The sequence below is a fragment of the Scyliorhinus torazame genome, chromosome 17 (assembly GCF_047496885.1).
Source record: "Scyliorhinus torazame isolate Kashiwa2021f chromosome 17, sScyTor2.1, whole genome shotgun sequence".
In the NCBI taxonomy this organism is placed as follows: domain Eukaryota; kingdom Metazoa; phylum Chordata; class Chondrichthyes; order Carcharhiniformes; family Scyliorhinidae; genus Scyliorhinus; species Scyliorhinus torazame.
The window spans coordinates 89,332,475-89,353,002 of NC_092723.1; the positions used below are offsets into that span (position 1 = coordinate 89,332,475).

Below are 20,528 nucleotides of genomic sequence, written 5' to 3' on the forward strand. Positions count from 1 at the left end.
TTGACTTCCCGCAGGCTCGATATCAACCCCTCAGATTCTTGTGGCGTCGATGCTGGGTGGTGGGGTGGGGGTTTGTTTCTGGACGATTGCACGCTGTGATTGGTCTGTGCGCGGATTGGTTGCTGCGCGGAGGGAGCTGGTGGAGACGGTGCTGCGCTGCTCGAGACCGACAGGGAGCAACAGGGAAAAAAGCGCGAGGCCGCGGGCGCCGCGACACGGAGATCCGCGTGAGGCAGTAACCGTCACTTTATGCCAGTGTCGAGTTTGAGCCGAGACTAACCGGAGCCGGCAGCGCCATGAACCCGGCGGTGGAGTTCATCCCCCCTCCCGAGTGCCCCGTGTTCGAGCCGACACCTGAGGAGTTCGCTGATCCCTTCAGTTTCATCAATAAGATCCGGCGAATCGCCGAAAGGACCGGTATCTGCAAGGTCCGCCCGCCCCAGGTAAGGCTCCGCCCGGGCGGCCGTTACCACCCGCATCGCTAAAAACTTACAGCTGCCGAGCAAAGTTTTCAATATGGCGGATGGAGGGATGCCTTTCTTTGTGTAGGAGTGGAGTGGGGGGGGGAAAGGAGTGGTGGGGGGGGGGGGGGGAGAAAGAGAGGGGAGGGGGGGGGAGAAAGAGAGGAGGGGGAGGGGGGGAAAGAGAGGAGGAGGGGGGGGAAAGAGAGGAGGGGGAGGGGGGGGAAAGAGAGAAGGGGGAGGGGGGGGAAAGAGAGAAGGGGAAGGGGGGGGGGAAAGAGAGAAGGGGGAGGGGGGGGGGAAAGAGAGAAGGGGGAGGGAGGGGGGGGAAAGAGAGAAGGGGGAGGGGGGGGGGAAAGAGAGAAGGGGGAGGGAGGGGGGGGAAAGAGAGAAGGGGGAGGGAGGGGGGGGAAAGAGAGAAGGGGGAGGGGGGGGGGAAGAGAGAAGGGGGAGGGGGGGGGGAAGAGAGAAGGGGGAGGGGGGGGGGAAGAGAGAAGGGGGAGGGGGGGGGGGAAAGAGAGAAGGGGGAGGGGGGGGGGGAAAGAGAGAAGGGGGAGGGGGGGGGGGAAAGAGAGAAGGGGGAGGGGGGGGGGAAAGAGAGAAGGGGGAGGGGAGGGGAGGGGGGGGAAAGAGAGAAGGGGGAGGGGGGGGGGAAAGAGAGAAGGGGGAGGGGGGGGGGAAAGAGAGAAGGGGGAGGGGGGGGGGAAAGAGAGAAGGGGGAGGGGGGGGGGAAGAGAGAAGGGGGAGGGGGGGGGGGAAAGAGAGGAGGGGGGGGGGGAAAGAGAGAAGGGGGAGGGGGGGGGGAAAGAGAGGAGGGGGGGGGGAAAGAGAGAAGGGGGAGGGGGGGGGGAAAGAGAGGAGGGGGGGGGGAAAGAGAGAAGGGGGAGGGGGGGGGGGAAAGAGAGAAGGGGGAGGGGGGGGGGAAAGAGAGAAGGGGGAGGGGGGGGGGGAAAGAGAGAAGGGGGAGGGGGGGGGGAAAGAGAGAAGGGGGAGGGGGGGGGGAAAGAGAGAAGGGGGAGGGGGGGGGGGGGAAAGAGAGAAGGGGGAGGGGGGGGGGGAAAGAGAGAAGGGGGAGGGGGGGGGGGGAAAGAGAGAAGGGGGAGGGGGGGGGGGGAAAGAGAGAAGGGGGAGGGGGGGGGGGGGAAAGAGAGAAGGGGGAGGGGGGGGGGGGGAAAGAGAGAAGGGGGAGGGGGGGGGGGAAAGAGAGAAGGGGGAGGGGGGGGGGGAAAGAGAGAAGGGGGAGGGGGGGGGGGGAAAGAGAGAAGGGGGAGGGGGGGGGGGAAAGAGAGAAGGGGGAGGGGGGGGACAGAGAAGGGGAGGGGGGGAGAAGAGAGAAGGGGAGGGGGGAGAAGAGAGAAGGGGAGGGGGGGAGAAGAGAGAAGGGGAAGGGGGGGGGAAAGAGAAGGGGAAGGGGGGGGGAAAGAGAGAAGGGGAAGGGGGGGGGAAAGAGAGAAGGGGAAGGGGGGGAAGAGGGAAGGGGAGGGGGGAAAGAGGGAAGGGGAGGGGGGAAAGAGGGAAGGGGAGGGGGGAAAGAGGGAAGGGGAGGGGGGAAAGAGGGAAGGGGAGGGGGGAAAGAGAGGAGGGAAGAGGGGGAAGGGGGGGAAAGAGGGGAGGGGGAGGAGAGAGGGGAGGGGGAGGAGAGAGGGGGGGGAAAGAGGAAGAGGGGGGGGGAGGGGGGGAGAAGAGAGAGATGGGAGGGGGGGAAGAAGAGAGAGAGAGAGGGGAGAAGAGAGAGGGGGGAGGGGGGGAGAAGAGAGAGAGGGGGGAGGGGGGAGAATAGAGAGAGGGGGGAGGGGGGAGAATAGAGAGAGGGGGGAGGGGGGAGAAGAGAGAGAGGGGGGAGGGGGGAGAAGAGAGAGAGGGGGGAGGGGGGAGAAGAGAGAGAGGGGGGAGGGGGGGAGAAGAGAGAGAGAGAGAGCGAGGGGAGGGGGGGAGAAGAGAGAGAGCGAGGGGAGGGGGGGAGAAGAGAGAGAGCGAGGGGAGGGGGGGAGGAGAGAGAGAGGGGGAGGGGGGAGAAGAGAGAGAGGGGGGAGGGGGGAGAAGAGAGAGAGAGGGGAGGGGGGGAGAAGAGAGAGAGAGAGAGCGAGGGGAGGGGGGGAGAAGAGAGAGAGCGAGGGGAGGGGGGGAGAAGAGAGAGAGCGAGGGGAGGGGGGGAGAAGAGAGAGAGAGGGGGGAGGGGGGAGAAGAGAGAGAGGGGAGGGGGGGAGAAGAGAGAGAGGGGAGGGGGGGAGAAGAGAGAGAGGGGAGGGGGGGAGAAGAGAGAGAGGGGAGGGGGGGAGAAGAGAGAGAGGGGAGGGGGGGAGAAGAGAGAGAGGGGAGGGGGGGAGAAGAGAGAGAGGGGAGGGGGGGAGAAGAGAGAGAGGGGAGGGGGGAAGAAGAGAGAGAGGGGAGGGGGGGAAGAAGAGAGAGAGAGAGGGGAGGGGGGGAAGAAGAGAGAGAGGGGGGAGAAGAGAGAGGGGGGTGGGGGGGAGAAGAGAGAGAGAGGGGAGGGGGGAGAAGAGAGAGAGAGGGGAGGGGGGAGAAGAGAGAGAGAGGGGAGGGGGGAGAAGAGAGAGAGAGGGGAGGGGGGGAGAAGAGAGAGGGGGAGAGGGGGAGGGGGGGAGGAGAGAGGGGGGGGAGAAGAGAGAGGGGGAGGGGGGAGGAGAGAGGGGAGGGGGGAGAAGAGAGAGGGGAGGGGGGAGAGGGGAGGGGGGAGAAGAGAGGGGGAGAGGGAGGGAGAGGGAGGGAGAGGAGTGGAAAAGAGGGGGGAGGAGAGAGGGGAGTGGGGAGAAGAGAGAGGGGAGGGGGGAGAAGAGAGAGGGGAGAGGGAGGGAGAGGAGTGGAAAAGAGGGGGGAGAACAGAGAGGGGGAGGGGGGAGAAGAGAGGGGGGGAGGGAAAGGGGGGTGGAAAAGAGGGGGGAGAAGAGAGAGGGGGGAGGGGGGGGCGAAGAGAGAGAGAGGGGAGGGGGGAGAAGAGAGAGAGAGGGGAGGGGGGAGAAGAGAGAGAGAGGGGAGGGGGGGAGAAGAGAGAGAGAGGGGAGGGGGGGAGAAGAGAGAGAGAGAGAGGGGAGGGGGGGAGAAGAGAGAGAGAGGGGAGGGGGGGAGAAGAGAGAGAGAGGGGAGGGGGGGAGAAGAGAGAGAGAGAGAGAGGGGAGGGGGGAGAAGAGAGAGAGAGGGGAGGGGGGAGAAGAGAGAGAGAGAGAGGGGGGGGAGAAGAGAGAGAGAGAGGGGGGGGAGAAGAGAGAGAGAGGGGGGGGAGAAGAGAGAGAGAGGGGGGGAGAAGAGAGAGAGAGGGGGGGAGAAGAGAGAGAGAGGGGGGGAGAAGAATGAGGGGAGGGGGAGAAGAGGGATGGGGGAGGAGAGGGGGAGGGGGGGGGGAGAAGAGAGAGGGGGAGGGGGGGGGAGAAGAGAGAGGGGGAGGGGGGGGGAGAAGAGAGAGGGGGAGGGGGGGGAGAAGAGAGAGGGGAGGGGGGGGAGAAGAGAGAGGGGGAGGGGGGGGAGAGAGAGAGACGGGAGGGGGGAGAAGAGAGAGGGGGGAGGGGGGAAGAAGAGAGAGAGAGAGAGGGGGGGGAGAAGAGAGAGGGGGGAGGGGGGGAGAAGAGAGAGAGAGGGGGGAGGGGGGAGAAGAGAGAGAGGGGGGAGGGGGGAGAAGAGAGAGAGGGGGGAGGGGGGAGAAGAGAGAGAGAGAGGGGAGGGGGAGAAGAGAGAGAGAGAGGGGCGGGGGGGAGAGAGAGGGGCGGGGGGGAGAAGAGAGAGGGGGAGGGGGGGAGAGAGAGGGGGAGGGGGGGAGAAGAGAGAGGGGAGGGGGGAGAAGAGAGAGGGGGAGAGGGAGGGAGGGGAGCGGAAAAGAGGGGGAGAACAGAGAGGGGGAGCGGGGGGAGAAGAGAGGGGGGGAGGGAAAGGGGGGTGGAAAAGAGGGGGGGAGAAGAGAGAGGGGGAGGGGGGGAGAAGAGAGAGAGGGGAGGGGGGGAAGAAGAGAGAGAGGGGGAGAAGAGAGAGAGAGGGAGGGGGGAGAAGAGAGAGAGAGAGGGGAGGGGGGAGAAGAGAGAGAGAGAGGGGAGGGGGGGAGAAGAGAGAGAGAGAGGGGAGGGGGGGAGAAGAGAGAGAGAGAGGGGAGGGGGGAGAGAGAGAGAGAGAGAGGAGAGGGGGGAGAAAAGAGAGAGAGGGGGGAGGGGGGAGAAGAGAGAGAGAGGGGGGAGGGGGGGAGAAGAGAGAGAGGGGGGGAGGAGAGAGAGAGGGGGAGGGGGGGAGAAGAGAGAGGGGGAGGGGGGGAGAGAGAGAGAGGGGGAGGGGGGGAGAAGAGAGAGGGGGAGGGGGGAGAAGAGAGAGGGGGGGGGGAGAAGAGAGAGGGGGAGGGGGGGAGAAGAGAGAGGGGGAGGGGGGGAGAAGAGAGAGGGGGAGGGGGGAGAAGAGAGAGGGGGAGGGGGGGAGAAGAGAGAGGGGGAGGGGGGGAGAAGAGAGAGGGGGAGGGGGGGAGAGAGAGGGGGAGGGGGGGAGAAGAGAGAGGGGGAGGGGGGGAGAAGAGAGAGGGGAGGGGGGGAGAAGAGAGAGGGGAGGGGGGGAGAAGAGAGAGGGGGAGGGGGGGAGAAGAGAGAGGGGGAGGGGGGGAGAAGAGAGAGGGGGAGGGGGGGAGAAGAGAGGGAGGGGGAGAAGAGAGAGGGGGAGGGGGGGAGAAGAGAGAGGGGGAGGGGGGGAGAAGAGAGAGGGGGAGGGGGGGAGAAGAGAGAGGGGGAGGGGGGGAGAAGAGAGGGGGAGGGGGGAGAAGAGAGAGGGGAGGGGGGGAGAAGAGAGGGGGAGGGGGGAGAGAGAGAGGGGAGGGGGGAGAGAGAGGGGGAGGGGGGAGAAGAGAGGGGGAGGGGGGAGAAGAGAGAGGGGGAGGGGGGAGAGAGGGGGAGGGGGGAGAAGAGAGAGGGGGAGGGGGGGAGAAGAGAGAGAGGGGGGGCGGCGGGAGAGGGGGAGGAGGGGAGAGAGAGGGGGAGGGGGAGAGAGAGAGGGGGAGGGGGGGGAGAAGAGAGAGGGGGAGGGGGGAGAAGAGAGACGGGGAGGGGGGAGAAGAGAGGGGGGGAGAAGGGGGAGAGAGGGGGGGAGAAGGGGAGAGAGAGGGGGGGGAGTTGAGGAGAGGGAGAGGGGGAGAGAGGGGGGAGAAGGGGGGAGAAGAGAGGAGAGGGGAAGGGGGGGAGAAGAGAGAGGGGGAGGGGGGGAGAAGAGAGAGGGGGAGGGGGGGAGAAGAGAGAGGGGGAGGGGGGAGAAGAGAGGGGAGGGGGGAGAAGAGAGGGAGGGGGGGGAGAGGGGGAGAGAGAGGGGGAGGGGGGAGAAGAGAGAGGGGAGGGGGAGAAGAGAGAGGGGGAGGGGGGAGAAGAGAGAGGGGGAGGGGGAGAAGAGAGAGGGGGAGGGGGGGAGAAGAGAGAGGGGGGGAGAGAGAGGGGGAGGGGGAGAAGAGAGAGGGGGAGGGGGGGAGAAGAGAGAGGGGGAGGGGGGGAGAGAGAGGGGGAGGGGGGGAGAAGAGAGAGGGGGAGGGGGGGGAGAAGAGAGAGGGGGAGGGGGGGGAGAGAGGGGGAGGGGGGGAGAGAGAGAGGGGGAGGGGGGGGAGAAGAGAGAGGGGGAGGGGGGGGAGAGAGAGAGGGGGAGGGGGGGGGAGAAGAGAGAGGGGGAGGGGGAGAAGAGAGAGGGAGGGGGAGGGGGGAGAAGAGAGAGGGGGAGGGGGGAAAGGGGGCGGGGAGCGTGGAGGAGGAGGAGGGGGTGGGGAGTAGAGGTGGAGGGAGGGGTTGGGGGGTGGAGGGGGTATGGTTCTAGAGGGTGAGGAAACAATCTTGTTGAACCTTTTGTTGAAAGTGGATCATTGTCTTGTTGCAGGCATGGCAACCGCCTTTTGCTTGTGATGTGGACAAGCTGCACTTCACGCCACGAATTCAGAGACTAAATGAACTTGAAGTAAGTTTTGATTTGTCCTATTTCGTGAAACCACTGTACCGGTTTTCATTTTGTCGTCTCGCTTTTACATATTTTTCCTTTTGTGTTGCTTGTAGCTGCATTTGTTTAAAAAAAGGATTCTATGTGCCCTGGTCCTGTTTGCTGTAATCTAAGTTCTGTGTGCTTCTGCGAATTGGCCGTGAGATAATCGGTAATTTTTGCATTAAGCTGGTAAAAACTAAAACTTAATTGCATGTAAAGTCTCTATACTGCAGGCTGCTTTCTTCTACTGAAAGACTGTTCAAGTTGAGATGCTGAGCAAAAGCTGAGCAAAAAACATTCACCCTTGGGTGAATGCACGGATCTTGTCCTAACAACTATCACTTCAAATTTTTGAAATAATTTATCCTGGATTGTCCTGTGTGCAAAATGCTGTTGTTGGGCGGCATGGTAGCACATTGGTTAGCACTGTTGCCTCTCAGCGCCGGGGTCCCAGGTTCAATTCCCGACTTGGGTCACTGTTTGTGCAGAGTCTGCACGTTCTCCCCGTGTCTGTGTGGGTTTCCTCCAGGTGCTCCGATTTCCTCCCACAGTCCAAAGCTGTACAGGTTACGTGGGCTGGCCGTTCTAAATTGTCCTTTATGTTGTGGGGATAGGATTAAATTGTCCTTGATGTTGCGGGGATAGGATGGAGGTGTGGGCTTGGATGGGGTGCTCTTTCCAAGGGCCGGTGCAGATTTGATGGGCCGAATGGCCTACTGCACTCGCAATTCTATGATTCTATTTCCCTATGTTGCTCTTCAATTGGCTGGAAAGCATTTAGAACATCCTGGGTTTGTTAAAAATGCCATACAAATTTTGCAGATTCCGTTTGCTTCCTTTCGCACTAAACATCTTGATGTATACAAAATAGCAGTATTATGGGCCAGGGTTTAGAAACTCAAAAGTGTATTATGGAGTTCACCTGACCTATGACTTTTTGTTGAATTTGGCTAGGATGAGCACAAGTGCCTTCACTTGAGGTGTGATTCAACAGTCTTCCCAGACACAAGCTTCATTCCAAGAACTTAGTTAACATTTATGTAAACACACAGTAAGAATTTTTATCAATTACAAACATAAAGACCCCACACAGCTACAGTAATCTATGTATAATCCTTAATGAATTCCCCCTTAACTGTTCCAATTCAAAAACAAAATACCATAAACCAGACATCCATTTTCAAGAACACACTGTATTCTCACTTGAATAAGAGTGGCTTTCCCTGAGATTGTGGCCCGTCTCACTAGCAGGTTTAAACCCTTCCGGAAAGCAAACTATATCTTAAAAGCCACCACCAAGGTAATTTTTTATTGGACCAGATATTTAAAATGAAAATCGAGAGAGACATGCCAAAACACTTTTCTCCTGTCTGAGTCCACAGCAGTCAAACGTGAAAGCAAAACCAAAAGCAGCTCACAGAGCCACAGCCCAGCTCCACCCACACAATGACGGCACTGAAGCCATGTGATCAGACAAAAAACTTTCTTAAAGGGACATTCTCATAGAACATAGAACTGTACAGCACAGTACAGGCCCTTCGGCCCACGACCTACCTCTGACATCCCTCCTATATCTACCACCATGAACCTTATAGTCACGCCCCCTTGTAACAGCTACATCCACCCGAGAAACGTCGCTGACCGTCCACTCTATCTCGCCCTCTCATCATCTTATATACCTCAATTAAGTCACCTCTCATCCTCCTTCGCTCCAATGAGAAAAGTCCTAGCTCCCTCAACCTTTCCTCATAAAACCTACCCTCCAATCCAGGCAGCATCCTGGTAAATCTCCTTTGCACTCTTTCCAATGCTTCCGCATCCTTCCTATAATGAGGTAACACAATACTCCAAATGTGGTTAAACCAAGGTCTTGTACAGTTGCAGCATAACCTCACGGCTCTTAAACTCAATCCCCCTGTTAATAAATGCTCACACACTATAGGCTTTCTTCACAGCTCTATCCACTTGGGTGGCAACTTGCAGAGATCTATGGACATGAACTCCGAGATCTCTCTGCTCCTCCACATTCTTCAGAACCTGCGGTTAGCCCTGTAATCCGCATTCAAATTTGTCCTACCACAATGAATCACACTTATCAGGGTTAAACTCCATCTGCCACTTTTCAGCCCAGCTCTGCATCCTATCAATGTCTCTTTGCAGCCTACAACAGCCCTCCGCATTATCCACTACTCCACCAATCTTGGTGTCATCAGCAAATTTACTGACCCAACCTTCAACTCCATCATCCAAGTCATTGATTAAAAATCACAAATGGCAGAGGACCCAGCACTGATCCCTATGGTACACCGCTGGTTACTGGGCTCCAGGATGAAAATTTACCATCTACCACCTTCTTCTGTGTGATAGCTAGTTACTGATCCAATCGGCCAAATTTCCCTCTATGCCATGCCTCCTTACTTTCTGCATGGGGCACCTTATCAAACGCCTTACTAAAATCCATGTATACAACATCAACTGCTCTACCTTCATCTATGTACTTGGTTACCTCCTCAAAGAATACAAACAAACTTTTGAGGCAAGACTTACCCCTCACAAATCCGTGCTGACTATCCTGGATTAAGCTGTATCTTTCCAAATGAAAATAGAGACAGGCCAAAACACTTCTTTCTCCTGTTTGAGTCCACTGTCTGGCATAGAACATAGAACATTACAGCGCAGTACAGGCCCTTCGGCCCTCGATGTTGCGCCGACCTGTGAAACCACTCTAAAGCCCATCTACACTATTCCCTTATTGCCCATATGTCTATCCAATGACCATTTGATTGTCCTTAGTGTTGGCGTGTCCACTACTGTTGCAGGCAGGGCATTCCACGCCCTTTCTACTCTCTGAGTAAAGAACCTACCTCTGACATCTGTCTTATATCTATCTCCCCTCAATTTAAAGGTCCGTTCCCTCGTGCTAGACATCACCATCCGAGGAAAAAGACTCTCACTGTCCACCCTATTCAATCCTCTGATCATCTTGTCTGCCTCAATTAAGTCACCTCTTAACCTTCTCTCTAACAAAAACAGCCTCAAGTCCCTCAGCCTTTCCTCATAAGATCTTCCCTCCATACCAGGCAACATTCTGGTAAATCTCCTCTGCACCCTTTCCAGTGGTTCCACATCCTTCCTATAATCCGGCGACCAGAATTGCACGCAATACTCCAAATGCGGCCGCACCAGAGTGTTGTATAGCTGCAACATGACCTCATGGCTCCTAAACTCAATCCCTCTACCAATAAAAGCTAACACCGTCCGCCTTCTTAACAACCCTCTCAACCTTGGTGGCAACTTTCAGGGATCTATGTACATGGACACCGAGATCCCTCTGCTCATCCACACTGCCAAGAATCTTACCATTAGCCCAGTACTCAGTCTTCCTGTTGTTCCTTCCAAAATGAATCACCTCACACTTTTCTGCATTAAACTCCATTTGCCACCTCTCAGCCCAGCGCTGCAGCTTATCTATGTCCCTCTGTAACTTGTAACATCCTTCCGCACTGTCCACAATTCCACCGACTTTAGTGTCATCTGCAAATGTACTCACCCATCCTTCTACGCCCTCCTCCAGGTCATTTATAAAAATGATAAACCGCAGTGGCCCCAAAACAGATCCTTGTGGTACACCACTAGTAACTGGACTCCAGTCTGAACATTTCCCATCAACCACCACCCTATGTCTTCTTCCAGCTAGCCAATTTCTGATCCAAACTGCTAAATCATCCTGAATCCCACGCCTCTGTATTTTCTGCAGAAGCCTACAATGGGCAACCTTATCAAACGCTTTACTGAAATCCATATACACCACATCAACTGCTTTACCCTCATCCACCTGTTTGGTCACCTTCTCAAAGAACTCAATAAGGTTTGTGAGGCACGACCTACCCTTCACAAAACCGTGTTGACTATCTCTAATCAAATTATTCCTTTCCAGATGATTATACATCCTATCTCTCATAAACCTTTCCAAGATTTTTCCCACAACAGAAGTAAGGCTCACTGGTCTATAGTTACCGGGGTTATCTCTACTCTCCTTCTTGAACAAGGGGACAACATGTGCTATTCTCCAGTCTTCTGGCACTATTCCTGTAGACAAAGATGACTTAAAGATCAAGGCCAAAGGCTCAGCAATCTCCTCCCTAGCTTCCCAGAGAATCCTAGGATAAGTCTCATCCGGCCCAGGTGACTTATCTATTTTCACACTTATGAACCTCAAGCCCTTCTAGTCTAGTAGCCTGAATCTCAGTATTCTCCTCGACAACATTGTCTTTTTCCTGTGTGAATACTGACGAAAAATATTCATTTAGCACCTCTCCTATCTCCTCGGACTCCAAGCACAACTTCCCACTACTGTCCTTGACTGGCCCTACTCTTACCCTAGTCATTCGTTTATTCCTGACATATCTATAGAAAGCTTAAGGTTATCCTTGATCCTACCTGCCAAAGACTTCTCATGTCCCCTCCTGGCTCTTCTCAGCTCTCTCTTTAGGTCCTTCCTAGCTAACTTGTAACTCTGGAGCGCCCTAACTCTCGAGCGCCCTAACTGAACCTTCATATCTCATCTTTACATAAGTCTCCTTCTTCCTCTTGACAAGTGTCTCGACTGCTTTAGTAAACCATGATTCCCTCACTCGACCACTTCCTCCCTGCCTGACAGGTACATCCTTATCAAGGACACGCAGTAGCTGTTCCTTGAACAAGCTCCACATTTCCATTGTGCCCATCCCCTGCAGTTTTCCTCTCCATCCGATGTATCCTAAGTCTTGCCTCATCGCATCATAATTGCCTTTCCCCCAGATATAACTCTTGCCCTGCGGTATATACCTATCCCTTTCCATCACTAAAGTAAACATAATCGAATTGTGGCATATCATGATAGCAGCCATATTTTCATAAGTAATTAAGTGCATGTAAAACTCAGATGTGAAGAGGTGTTGTATGAATGAAAGTCTGCATTCTTATCACAATTGGACAATGTGTAAACTCACCTGATCTGTTCACAGGCTCAGACGAGAGTAAAACTCAATTTTCTGGACCAGATAGCAAAATTCTGGGAGCTGCAGGGATCTACATTAAAAATTCCGCATGTGGAAAGGAAAATTTTGGATTTATTTTTGCTCAACAAGGTAAGTTTTCTGTTTATGTCCTTGGTAGATTCTTCATGTTGGAAGAATATGGAATACAATATTGAATTTTGCAGAATTAATGCAGGTTTAACAAATTTGTACATTAGGATAGTAAAACCAGTAGACAGATAGCAAATACAATTTAATGTGAGGTGAGTTCGTAGCAAAACTAGCATGGAGTGTATGCACTCAATGGAAAGCTGCTAGTCTTAAAGCTTGAACTCTTTCTGTATCCACAGATGCCATCCGACCTGCTGAGCATTCCTAGTATTTTCTATTTATCTTTCTTTGAGCTCTTGTTTCTAACAGGTTGAGATAATTAGTACATCAATGAAGAAACTTGAAAACTGTTAAGATATGATATTTTGGGGGGAGAAGATGCTTGTACACAATGAGATGAAATTAAGCAATGTGGATGCCACAGTGAAAGATGAGATGCGGGGGAGGGGGGGGAGAGAAGTAAGATCAAAGTCTTCAGTGACATAATTAGAGGGAAAGCTAAAAAACGTTGCAGAATACAATGGACTTTATAACCTCTTCATTGTTTCACTTGTGCCAATTATGTTGCATTCTTTGCAGCTTGTTGCAGAAGAAGGTGGGTTCGAATTAGTTTGTAAGGAACGCCGATGGTCTAAGATAGCACACATGATGGCATATCCACCTGGAAAGGCATTGGGCTCTCTACTTCGATCGCACTATGAACGTATCCTGTACCCTTATAATCTCTTTCAGTCTGGAGCCAGTCTTCTGGTGAGTGTAGTTATTTAATAAGTATGTTATTTAGGTGCAGGCTCTGAAACGTCCTGAATGGAATAATAAATAATTGAATGGTTTTAATATGATTCTAGCAGGCAGCAATTAAGGTAGATCCTTTGGCCCACTTCTCATTGCTCCAGTACCAAACTGCTTGGCAGTTAAGGTGATGGAATAACTTGCTTTCAGACGGTTGAGTCCCAAAGTTGCAGTGAGTGAGTTTCATTTAATTGAGGGAACTGATACAGCTCAGGCACAGTTTATTAAAAAAAAAATGTTTTGCGGGACTACTCTCTTGTTTGAAGGAGAGGAAATACAGCTGCAGTTGTGGAGAACCTTGATCATAATGCATTTAAATTTAGGCATTGTATTCCACGGTGGTTGCACTGTCTCTGGAAGAGGTAAAGTGCAGAATCACCCAATTGACACAAGAATCTATGCAGCTTAAATTATAGAGTGGATTGTATAAACGTGTTTTATATTCCCTCGAGTTGAGATAGTTGAGTGAATGAAAGTGTTAAAAATTATAAAGGGATTACATGGGTGCATTCAAGGAGATGTTGGCATTGACTAGTAATCCAGTAATGCTCTGGACCCATGTTCAAAACTCCACCACGTCAGATGGTGGAACGTGAGAGTCCGCAACTATGACCATGAAACAATTAGTCATATAGTCAGACAGCACAGAAAGGGGCCTTTCGGCCCAACATGTCTGCTGGCCAACAACCCCCCGTCCATACTAGTAATAACATTTTCCAAGTGTTCATCTAAATGCTTAAATGTTGAGGGTTCCTGCCTCTGCCACCCTTTCAGGCACTGAGTTCCAGGTTCCCACCATCCCCTGGGTGAAAAGTTTTTCTCTCCTCTAAAACTTCTACGAAATGGCCCAGTGAGCCACTCAGTTGTATCAAACTGCTATTCTTTGTTCTAATATTTGAGAGCTGTCCCACAGACAAGTCAAACAGCAACATATGAGCACCACTACTGGCCGAGTACCAAAGCGCAAAAGTGCCAGACCTGGGTCTGTGGCAGGTGGTGAGGGAACCTCACGTGTTCAAGAGGGAAAAACCTACTAGTCCTCATCAATCTGCTGACCACAGATGCAACTGTCAATGACCTAATCGATAAGAGTGACCACTGCACAGTGTTGTGGCGATGAAGTCCTGTCTTCACATTGAGGGTATCCTTCATTGTGTTGTGTGACACTACTGCCTTGTTAAATAGGATAGATTTCAAACAGATCTAGCGACTCGAGATTGAGGAACAATGAGGCGTGATGGGCCATCAGCAGAATTGTAACCACCGCTCCACTCTACCATTACCGTCAAGCCAGGGGATCAACCCTGGTTCAATGAAGGATGCAGGAGCAGCACCAGACATACCTAAAAATGAGAGCTGGGAGGAAAGTGCAGAGTGCTGGTGAAGTTGCAAAACAGGACCTAATTTGTCATTGAAAAGGAAAAAGATGGTCTGCAAAAAAGTGTTTTGACGAGAGTACTGGATAAGAAGGAAAAGAGAGGCTTTTAAAATGGGTACAAACTGAGCTAATCTACAGAGGCCCTTGTGGAGTATAGAAAATGCAGGGGTGAACTCAATCCAAAAAAAAAGTAATTAGCACCTGTTCGGGTACACGGAGGGGGAATTCAGAATGTCCAAATGGCCTAGCGTCTTTCGGGACTTGTGGGAGGAAACCTGAGCACCCCGAGAAACCCATACAGACACTGGGAGAACGTGCAGATTCTGCATGGACAGTGACCCAAGCCAGGAATCGAACCTGGGGGCCCTGGCGCTGTGAAGCAACAGAGGTAGCACGGTGGTTAGCCTACAATAATTATTATAAAAAGAACAGTATGAAAAAGTACTGGCAGGTAAGATTAAGGAAAATCCCAAGATAATTCCATAAGTATATCGTGGGGAAGAAGATTACCAGGGAAAGAGTAGGACTGGACCAAGGGGGTATTCTGTGCATCGAGCCAGATGACATTGGTAGGGTGACAAATGAGTACTTAATAACTGCCTTCACTTTGGAGAAGGAGGATGTGGGTGCAGAATTCTGACAGAGGGACTGAGGTTCTTGAGCAGTTTGACATAAGGAGTGAGGAGGTGCGGGAGGTTTTGGCGGGCTTAAAAGTGGACAAATCCCCAAGTCCAGATGCTGTGGGAGGTAAGGGATGAAATTAAAAGGGGTCTGACTCAAATTTTTAATTCGTCTCTGGCCACAGGAGATACCAGAGGATGGCTAATGTGGTTCCACTTTTCAAGAAGGGTGGTTGCGATAAACCAGAGAGGGTGGTAGTTGAAGGCTGTTTGTGTGACTGGAGGCCAGTGTCCAGTGACATACCACTGGGATCAGTGCTGGGTCCCTTATTGTTTGTGATGTATATAAACCATGTACATGAAAATGTTAGGGGTGGGGGGGGGGGTTAAAAAATCATTTACAGGATGTGGGAGTCGCTGGTTAGGCCAGTCCCTAGTTGCCCTTCAGAAGGTGATGGTGAGTTGCCTTCTTAAACCGCTGCGGTACTTGAGGTGTAGGTACACCCACTGTGCTGTTAGGGAGGGAGTTCCAGGCTTTTGAACCAGCGACAGAAAAGAAGCGGTGATATATCTCCCCAAGTCCGGGAGGTGAGTGACTTGGAGGGGAACCTCCAGGTGGTGTGGTTCCCAGATGACTGCTGCTTTTTGTCCTTCTAGATGGTAGTGGTTGTGGGTTTGGAAGGTGTTGTCTTAGGAGCCTTGGTGAGATACTGCAGTACATCTTGTAGATGGTGCACACGGCTGCCACTGTTCATTGGTGGTAGAGGGTTTGAATGTTTGTAGCAGGGGGAGCAATCAAGCGGGCTGCTTTGTCCTGGATGGTGTTGAGCTTTTTTCTTAAAATAAATTTAGAGTACCCAATTCATTTGTCCCGATTAAAGGGCAATTTAGAGTGGCCAATCCACCGAGCCTGCACATCTTTGGGTGTGGGGGCGAAACCCACCCAAACATGGGGAGAATGTGGAAACTCCACATGGACAGTGACCCAGAGCTGGGATCGAACCTAGGACCTCGGTGCCGTGAGGCAGCAGTGCTAATCACTGTGCTGCCCCTGGTGTCGAGCGTCTTGAGTATTGTTGGAGCTACACTTATCCAGGCAAATGGAGAGTGATCCATTACATTTATGATTTATGCCTTGGATATGGTGGACAGCTTTGGTGGTTGGGGGGGGGGGGGGAGGGGCGGTCAGGAGGTGAGTTACTCACTGTAGGATTCATAATCTTTGACCTGCCCATGTAGCCACAGTATTAATGTGAGGGGATAGATGGACATTTCTGTGGCCGCAAAATAGACTCCAGGAATGCTATGTTGCCTCCCTGGTGCTAAGGTCAAGGATGTCTCGGAGCGGTGGCTCCTGAAGGGGACGGGTTAACAGCCAGTTGTCGTGGTACATGTTTGTACAAACGACATGAGTTTTAAAAAAAAAAAAGAGTCGGGTCCTAAAAACAGAATATAGCAGGCTAGGAAGCAAGTTGAAAAGTAGGACCCCAAAGGTAGGATTACTGCCGGTGCCACGTGCTAGACAGAGTAGAAACAACAGGATATACAGAATGAATACATGGCTGAAAAGATGGTGTGAGGGTAAGGGTTTCAGATTCCTGGGGCATTGGAACCGGTTCTGGGAGAGGTGGGACCAAACTGGATGGATTACTCCAGCTTCTTGCTGGAGTATTTGGGGAGGATTTAAACTTGTATGGTGGGGATAGGAGCCTGGGAGTGAGAACCTATGTAAGGATTCAGAGCAGGAGGAATCAAGAACAAGAGAAAAAGGCAGCGAGGATAAGAAAAGTGATGGGCAGAGTAATCAAGGGCCAGAATCAGAAGAACACAGTTAACATTAAAAGGGCTTAAGGTTTTGTACCTGAGCACTCTGAGCATGGATGAATTAGTTGTGCAGATTGATGTAAAGGGGTATGATATCATTGGGACTGCAGAGACATGGCTCCAAGATAACCAAAGATGGGAACTAAACATTGAGGGCTATTGAGGTAGGAAGGACAGACAGAAAGGAAAAGGTGATGGAGTTGCATTGTTGATTAAAGAAGATATTGAAACAATATTGAGGATGTGGAATCTGTAAGGGTTGAGTTAAGAAACACCAAGGGGCAAAAAATCATTTGTGGGGTGCTGGACAGACCACCAAACTAGTAATATTGGGAATAGCATTAGACCGGAAATCAGAGATGCATGTGATAAAGGAACATCTGTGATTATGGATGCCTTGAATCTGCATATAGATCGGGTGAGTCAAATTAGTCACAGTGCAATAAAGGATGAATATGCAGGATGGTATTCTGTTCCAGTACGTTGAGGAACAAACAAGGAAACATAGAATCTACAGTGCAGCAGGAGGCCATTCGGCCCATCGAATTGCACCGGCTCTCTCAAAGAACACCCTACATAGGCCCACGGCCCACCCTATCCCCGTAATCACGCCCAACCTTTAGAACACTAAGGGGCAATTTATCATGGCCAATCCACCTAACCTGCACATCTTTGGACTGTGGGAGGAAACCAGAGCATTCGGAGGAAACCCACACAGACACGGGGAGAATGTACAAACTCTACAGACAAGTGACCCAAGGAAGGAATGGAACCCAGGTTCTTCCTTCGCGCTCCATTTTCAAGGGCCTCAATCCTGTCAGCACACTTTTTATGAAGTGCCTCGTGCGTCTGAGTCTTGACCGCCAGGCCCAGGACCTCGTCCTCAATACCTGACACCTTCTGCTCCACCACGCGAAGTTCCGTCTCCTGGGTCTTTAAAGTCTCCTTAAGCCCCTCAATTGCCTGTAACAACGGGGTCATTACCTCCTTCTTCAGCAGGTCCACGCACCGTCTCACCACCTCGTCCTGCTCAGGCCCCCATGTCACCTGTGGTTTCTCCGCCGCCATTTTGTTTCACTCCCTCTCTCTCTCTCTCTCTCTCTGATCTTCTGGCTGCAGTTTCTTCGGGCTGCAGCCGCCGCCGCCGGTTTTTCCCTCCGTCTTTCGGGGGGGGACTCCCTTCCCCCGTGCCTCGCACCGGGTTTTACGGCCGCCCAAGTCCCCGTTGGGGCTCTTAAAAGAGCCCGAAGTTCCGTCGGAGCTGGAGCCGCCGAAACGTGCGGCTCGCTCATCCCTGCCGCAACCGGAAGTCCTCTGATTGGACTAATTTCTGATCACTTGGATCGATTTCTCCAATGCTGGAGCGGTTCCCTGATCGCGAGGCAGTCCCTAAATGTTCGTTGGCTTTCCTTTGTCTTGGCTCCTGCTGGCGCCGAGGAGTCTGGCTTAGCTTTGTTTACCTTAACAGTTGCCATTGTGCCTGGGAATCGCACATTACTATGTAGATGGCTGCTGCATTACTATGCAGATGGCTGCTGGTTTCAGTGCTGTCTGGTTCCTTACAGGTCTCAATACACATGATTTCTATATTTGCTAGTCTTTGCCTGTGTTGGCTGAATTTCCCTTCAGCCTTTGCGGTTCTCCATTTTAAGTCGTGAAGTGGCCAACTCAGGTGGCTACATAGGTGGATAAATCTCCAGGCCCTGATGATCTTCATACCAGAGTACTTCAGGAAGTGGCCCAAGAAATAGTAGATCCATTGGTGGTCATTTTCCAAAATATTTTGGACTCTGGAATGGTTTCTACAGATTGGAGGGCAGCTAATGTAAGCCCTCTATTCAAAAGGGAGGTAGAGAGAAAACAGAGAGCTATATACCAGTGAGCCTAATGTCGGTAGTAGGGAAGTTGCTAGAGTCCATTATTAAGGATTTCAAAGCACTGCATTTGGAAAGCAGTGGTATAAATCAGTCACTCTGAATTGGGCGGCACAGTGGTACTCGGAACAAAGAACAAAGAAATGTACAGCACAGAAACAGGCCCTTCGGCCCTCCAAGCCCGTGCCGACCATACTGCCCGACTAAACTACAATCTTCTACACTTCCTGGGTCCGTATCCCTCTATTCCCATCCTATTCATGTGTTTGTCAATATACCCCTTAAATGTCCCTATCGTCCCTGCTTCCACTACCACCTCCGGTAGTGAGTTCCAGGCACCCACTACCCTCCTGCGTAAAAAACTTGCCTCGTACATCTACTCTAAACCTTGCCCCTCTCACCTTAAACCTATGCCCCCTAGTAATTGACCCCTCTACCCTGGGGAAAAGCCTCTGACTATCCACTCGGTCTATGCCCCTCATAATTTTGTATACCTCTATCAGGTCGCCCCTCAACCTCCTTCGTTCCAGTGAGAACAAACCGAGTTTATTCAATCGCTCCTCATAGCTTATGCCCTCCATACCAGGCAACATTCTGGTAAATCTCTTCTGCACCCTCTCTAAAGCCTCCACATCCTTCTGGTAGTGTGGCGACCAGAATTGAACACTATACTCCAAGTGTGGCCAAACTAAGGTTCTATACAGTTTCAACATGCCAATTCTTATACTCGATGCCCCGGCCAATGAAGGCAAGCATGCCGTATGCCTTCTTGACTACCTTCTCCACCTGTGTTGCCCCTTTCAATGACCTGTGGACCTGTACTCCTAGATCTCTTTGACTTTCAATACTCTTGAGGGTTCTACCATTCACTGTATATTCCCTACCTGCATTAGCCCTTCCAAAATGCATTACCTCACATTTGTCCGGATTAAACTCCATCTGCCATCTCTCCGCCCAAGTCTCCAGACAATCTAAATCCTGCTGTATCCTCAGACAGTCCTCATCGCTATCCACAATTCCACCAACCTTTGTGTCGTCTGCAAACTTACTAATCAGACCAGTTACATTTTCCACAAGACCATATAATAATAATTATTATTGTCACAAGTAGGCTTACATTAACACTGCAATGAAGTTACTGTGACAAGCCCCTAGTTGCCACATTGCGGCGCATGTTCGGGTACACTGAGGGAGAATTCAGAATGTCCAATTCACCGAACAGCAGGTCTTTCGGGATATGTGGGACTTCAGGGCAGCATGGTAGCACAAGTGGTTAGCACTGTGGCTTCACAGCGCCAGGTTCGATTCCCCACTGGGTCACTGTCTGTGCGGAGTCTGCACTTTCTCCCCGTGTGTGCGTGGGTTTCCTCCGGGTGCTCCGGTTTCCTCCCACAGTCCAGAGATGTGCAGGTTAGGTGGATTGACCAGGTTAAATTGCCCTTGGTGTCCAAAAAAAGGTGAGGTAGGATTACTGGGTTGCGGGGGTAGGGTGGAAGTGGGGGCTTAAGTGGGTCGGTGCAGACTCGATGGGCCAAATGGCCTCGTTCTGCGCTGTATGTTCTATGAGCTATGAAACCGGAGCACCCGGAGGAAACCCACGCAGACACAGGGAGAATGTGCAGACTTCCCACAGACAGGAACCCAAGCTAAGAATCAAACCTGGGATCCTGGCGCTGTGAAGCAGCAGTGCTACTGTGCCGTCCATAAAACATGGGAGCTGAATTAGGCTACCCGGCCCATCAAGTCTGCTCCGACATTCAACCATGGCTGGTATTTTTCTCATCCCCATTCTCCTGCCTTCTCCCCGTAACCTCTGATCCCCTTATTAATCAAGAACCTCATTGGCGCCAGCAGGAGCCAAGACAAAGGAAGGCCAACGAACATTTAGGGACTGCCTCGCGATCAGGGAACCGCTCCAGCATTGGAGAAATCGATCCAAGTGATCAGAAATTAGTCCAATCACTTGGAACCAGGTACGGGGTCCGCCCCGAAGGGCGGGAAGCCCCTGAAGACTATAAAGTAAAGCCCCCAAGTTCATATCTCTGTCTTAAAGGCACTCAGTGATTTGGCCTCCACAGCCTTCTGCGGTAAAGAGTTCCACAGATTCACCACTTTCTGGCTGAAGAAATTCCTCCTCATCTCTGTTTTGAATGATCGTCCCTTTAGTCTAAGATTGTGTCCTGGTTCTAGTTTTTCCTACAAGTGGAAACATCCTCTCTATGTCCACTCTATCCAGGCCTCGCAGTATCCTCTAAGTTTTAATAAGATCCTCCCTCATCCTTCTAAACTCCAACATGGACAGACCTAGAGTCCTCAACCATTCCTCATAGGACAAGCTCTTCTCCAGGGATCATTCTTGTGAACCTCATCTGGACGCTTTCCAAGGCCAGCACATCCTTCCTTTGATACGGGGCCGGAAACTGTTCACATTACTCCAAATGGGGTCTGATCAGAGCCTTTTACAGTCTCAGAAGTACATCCCTGCTCTTGTATTCTAGCCCTCTCGTCATGAATGTTAA

General features: G+C 52.4%; 1 protein-coding gene across 4 annotated transcripts in view; it reads left to right on the plus strand.

Moving 5' to 3' along the window:
- Positions 1-60: 60 nt before the first annotated feature.
- The window catches only part of kdm5ba (lysine demethylase 5Ba), a 676,108-nt gene continuing 655,640 nt past the window's right edge, over positions 61-20,528 (plus strand). For 2 of the 4 annotated variants that reach the window (XR_011935801.1, XM_072480725.1), the window contains exons 1-4: positions 62-443; positions 6,294-6,371; positions 11,399-11,521; positions 12,101-12,271. Coding sequence is in view for 3 of the 4 variants with exons in the window: in XM_072480725.1 (XP_072336826.1) it covers positions 297-443; positions 6,294-6,371; positions 11,399-11,521; positions 12,101-12,271 (519 nt within the window). In the remaining variant the exon portion in view is untranslated. Of the gene's footprint in view, positions 444-6,293; positions 6,372-11,398; positions 11,522-12,100; positions 12,272-20,528 lie in introns of all 4 variants that reach the window. The other 2 variants (XM_072480724.1, XM_072480726.1) reach the window with 2 other exon arrangements.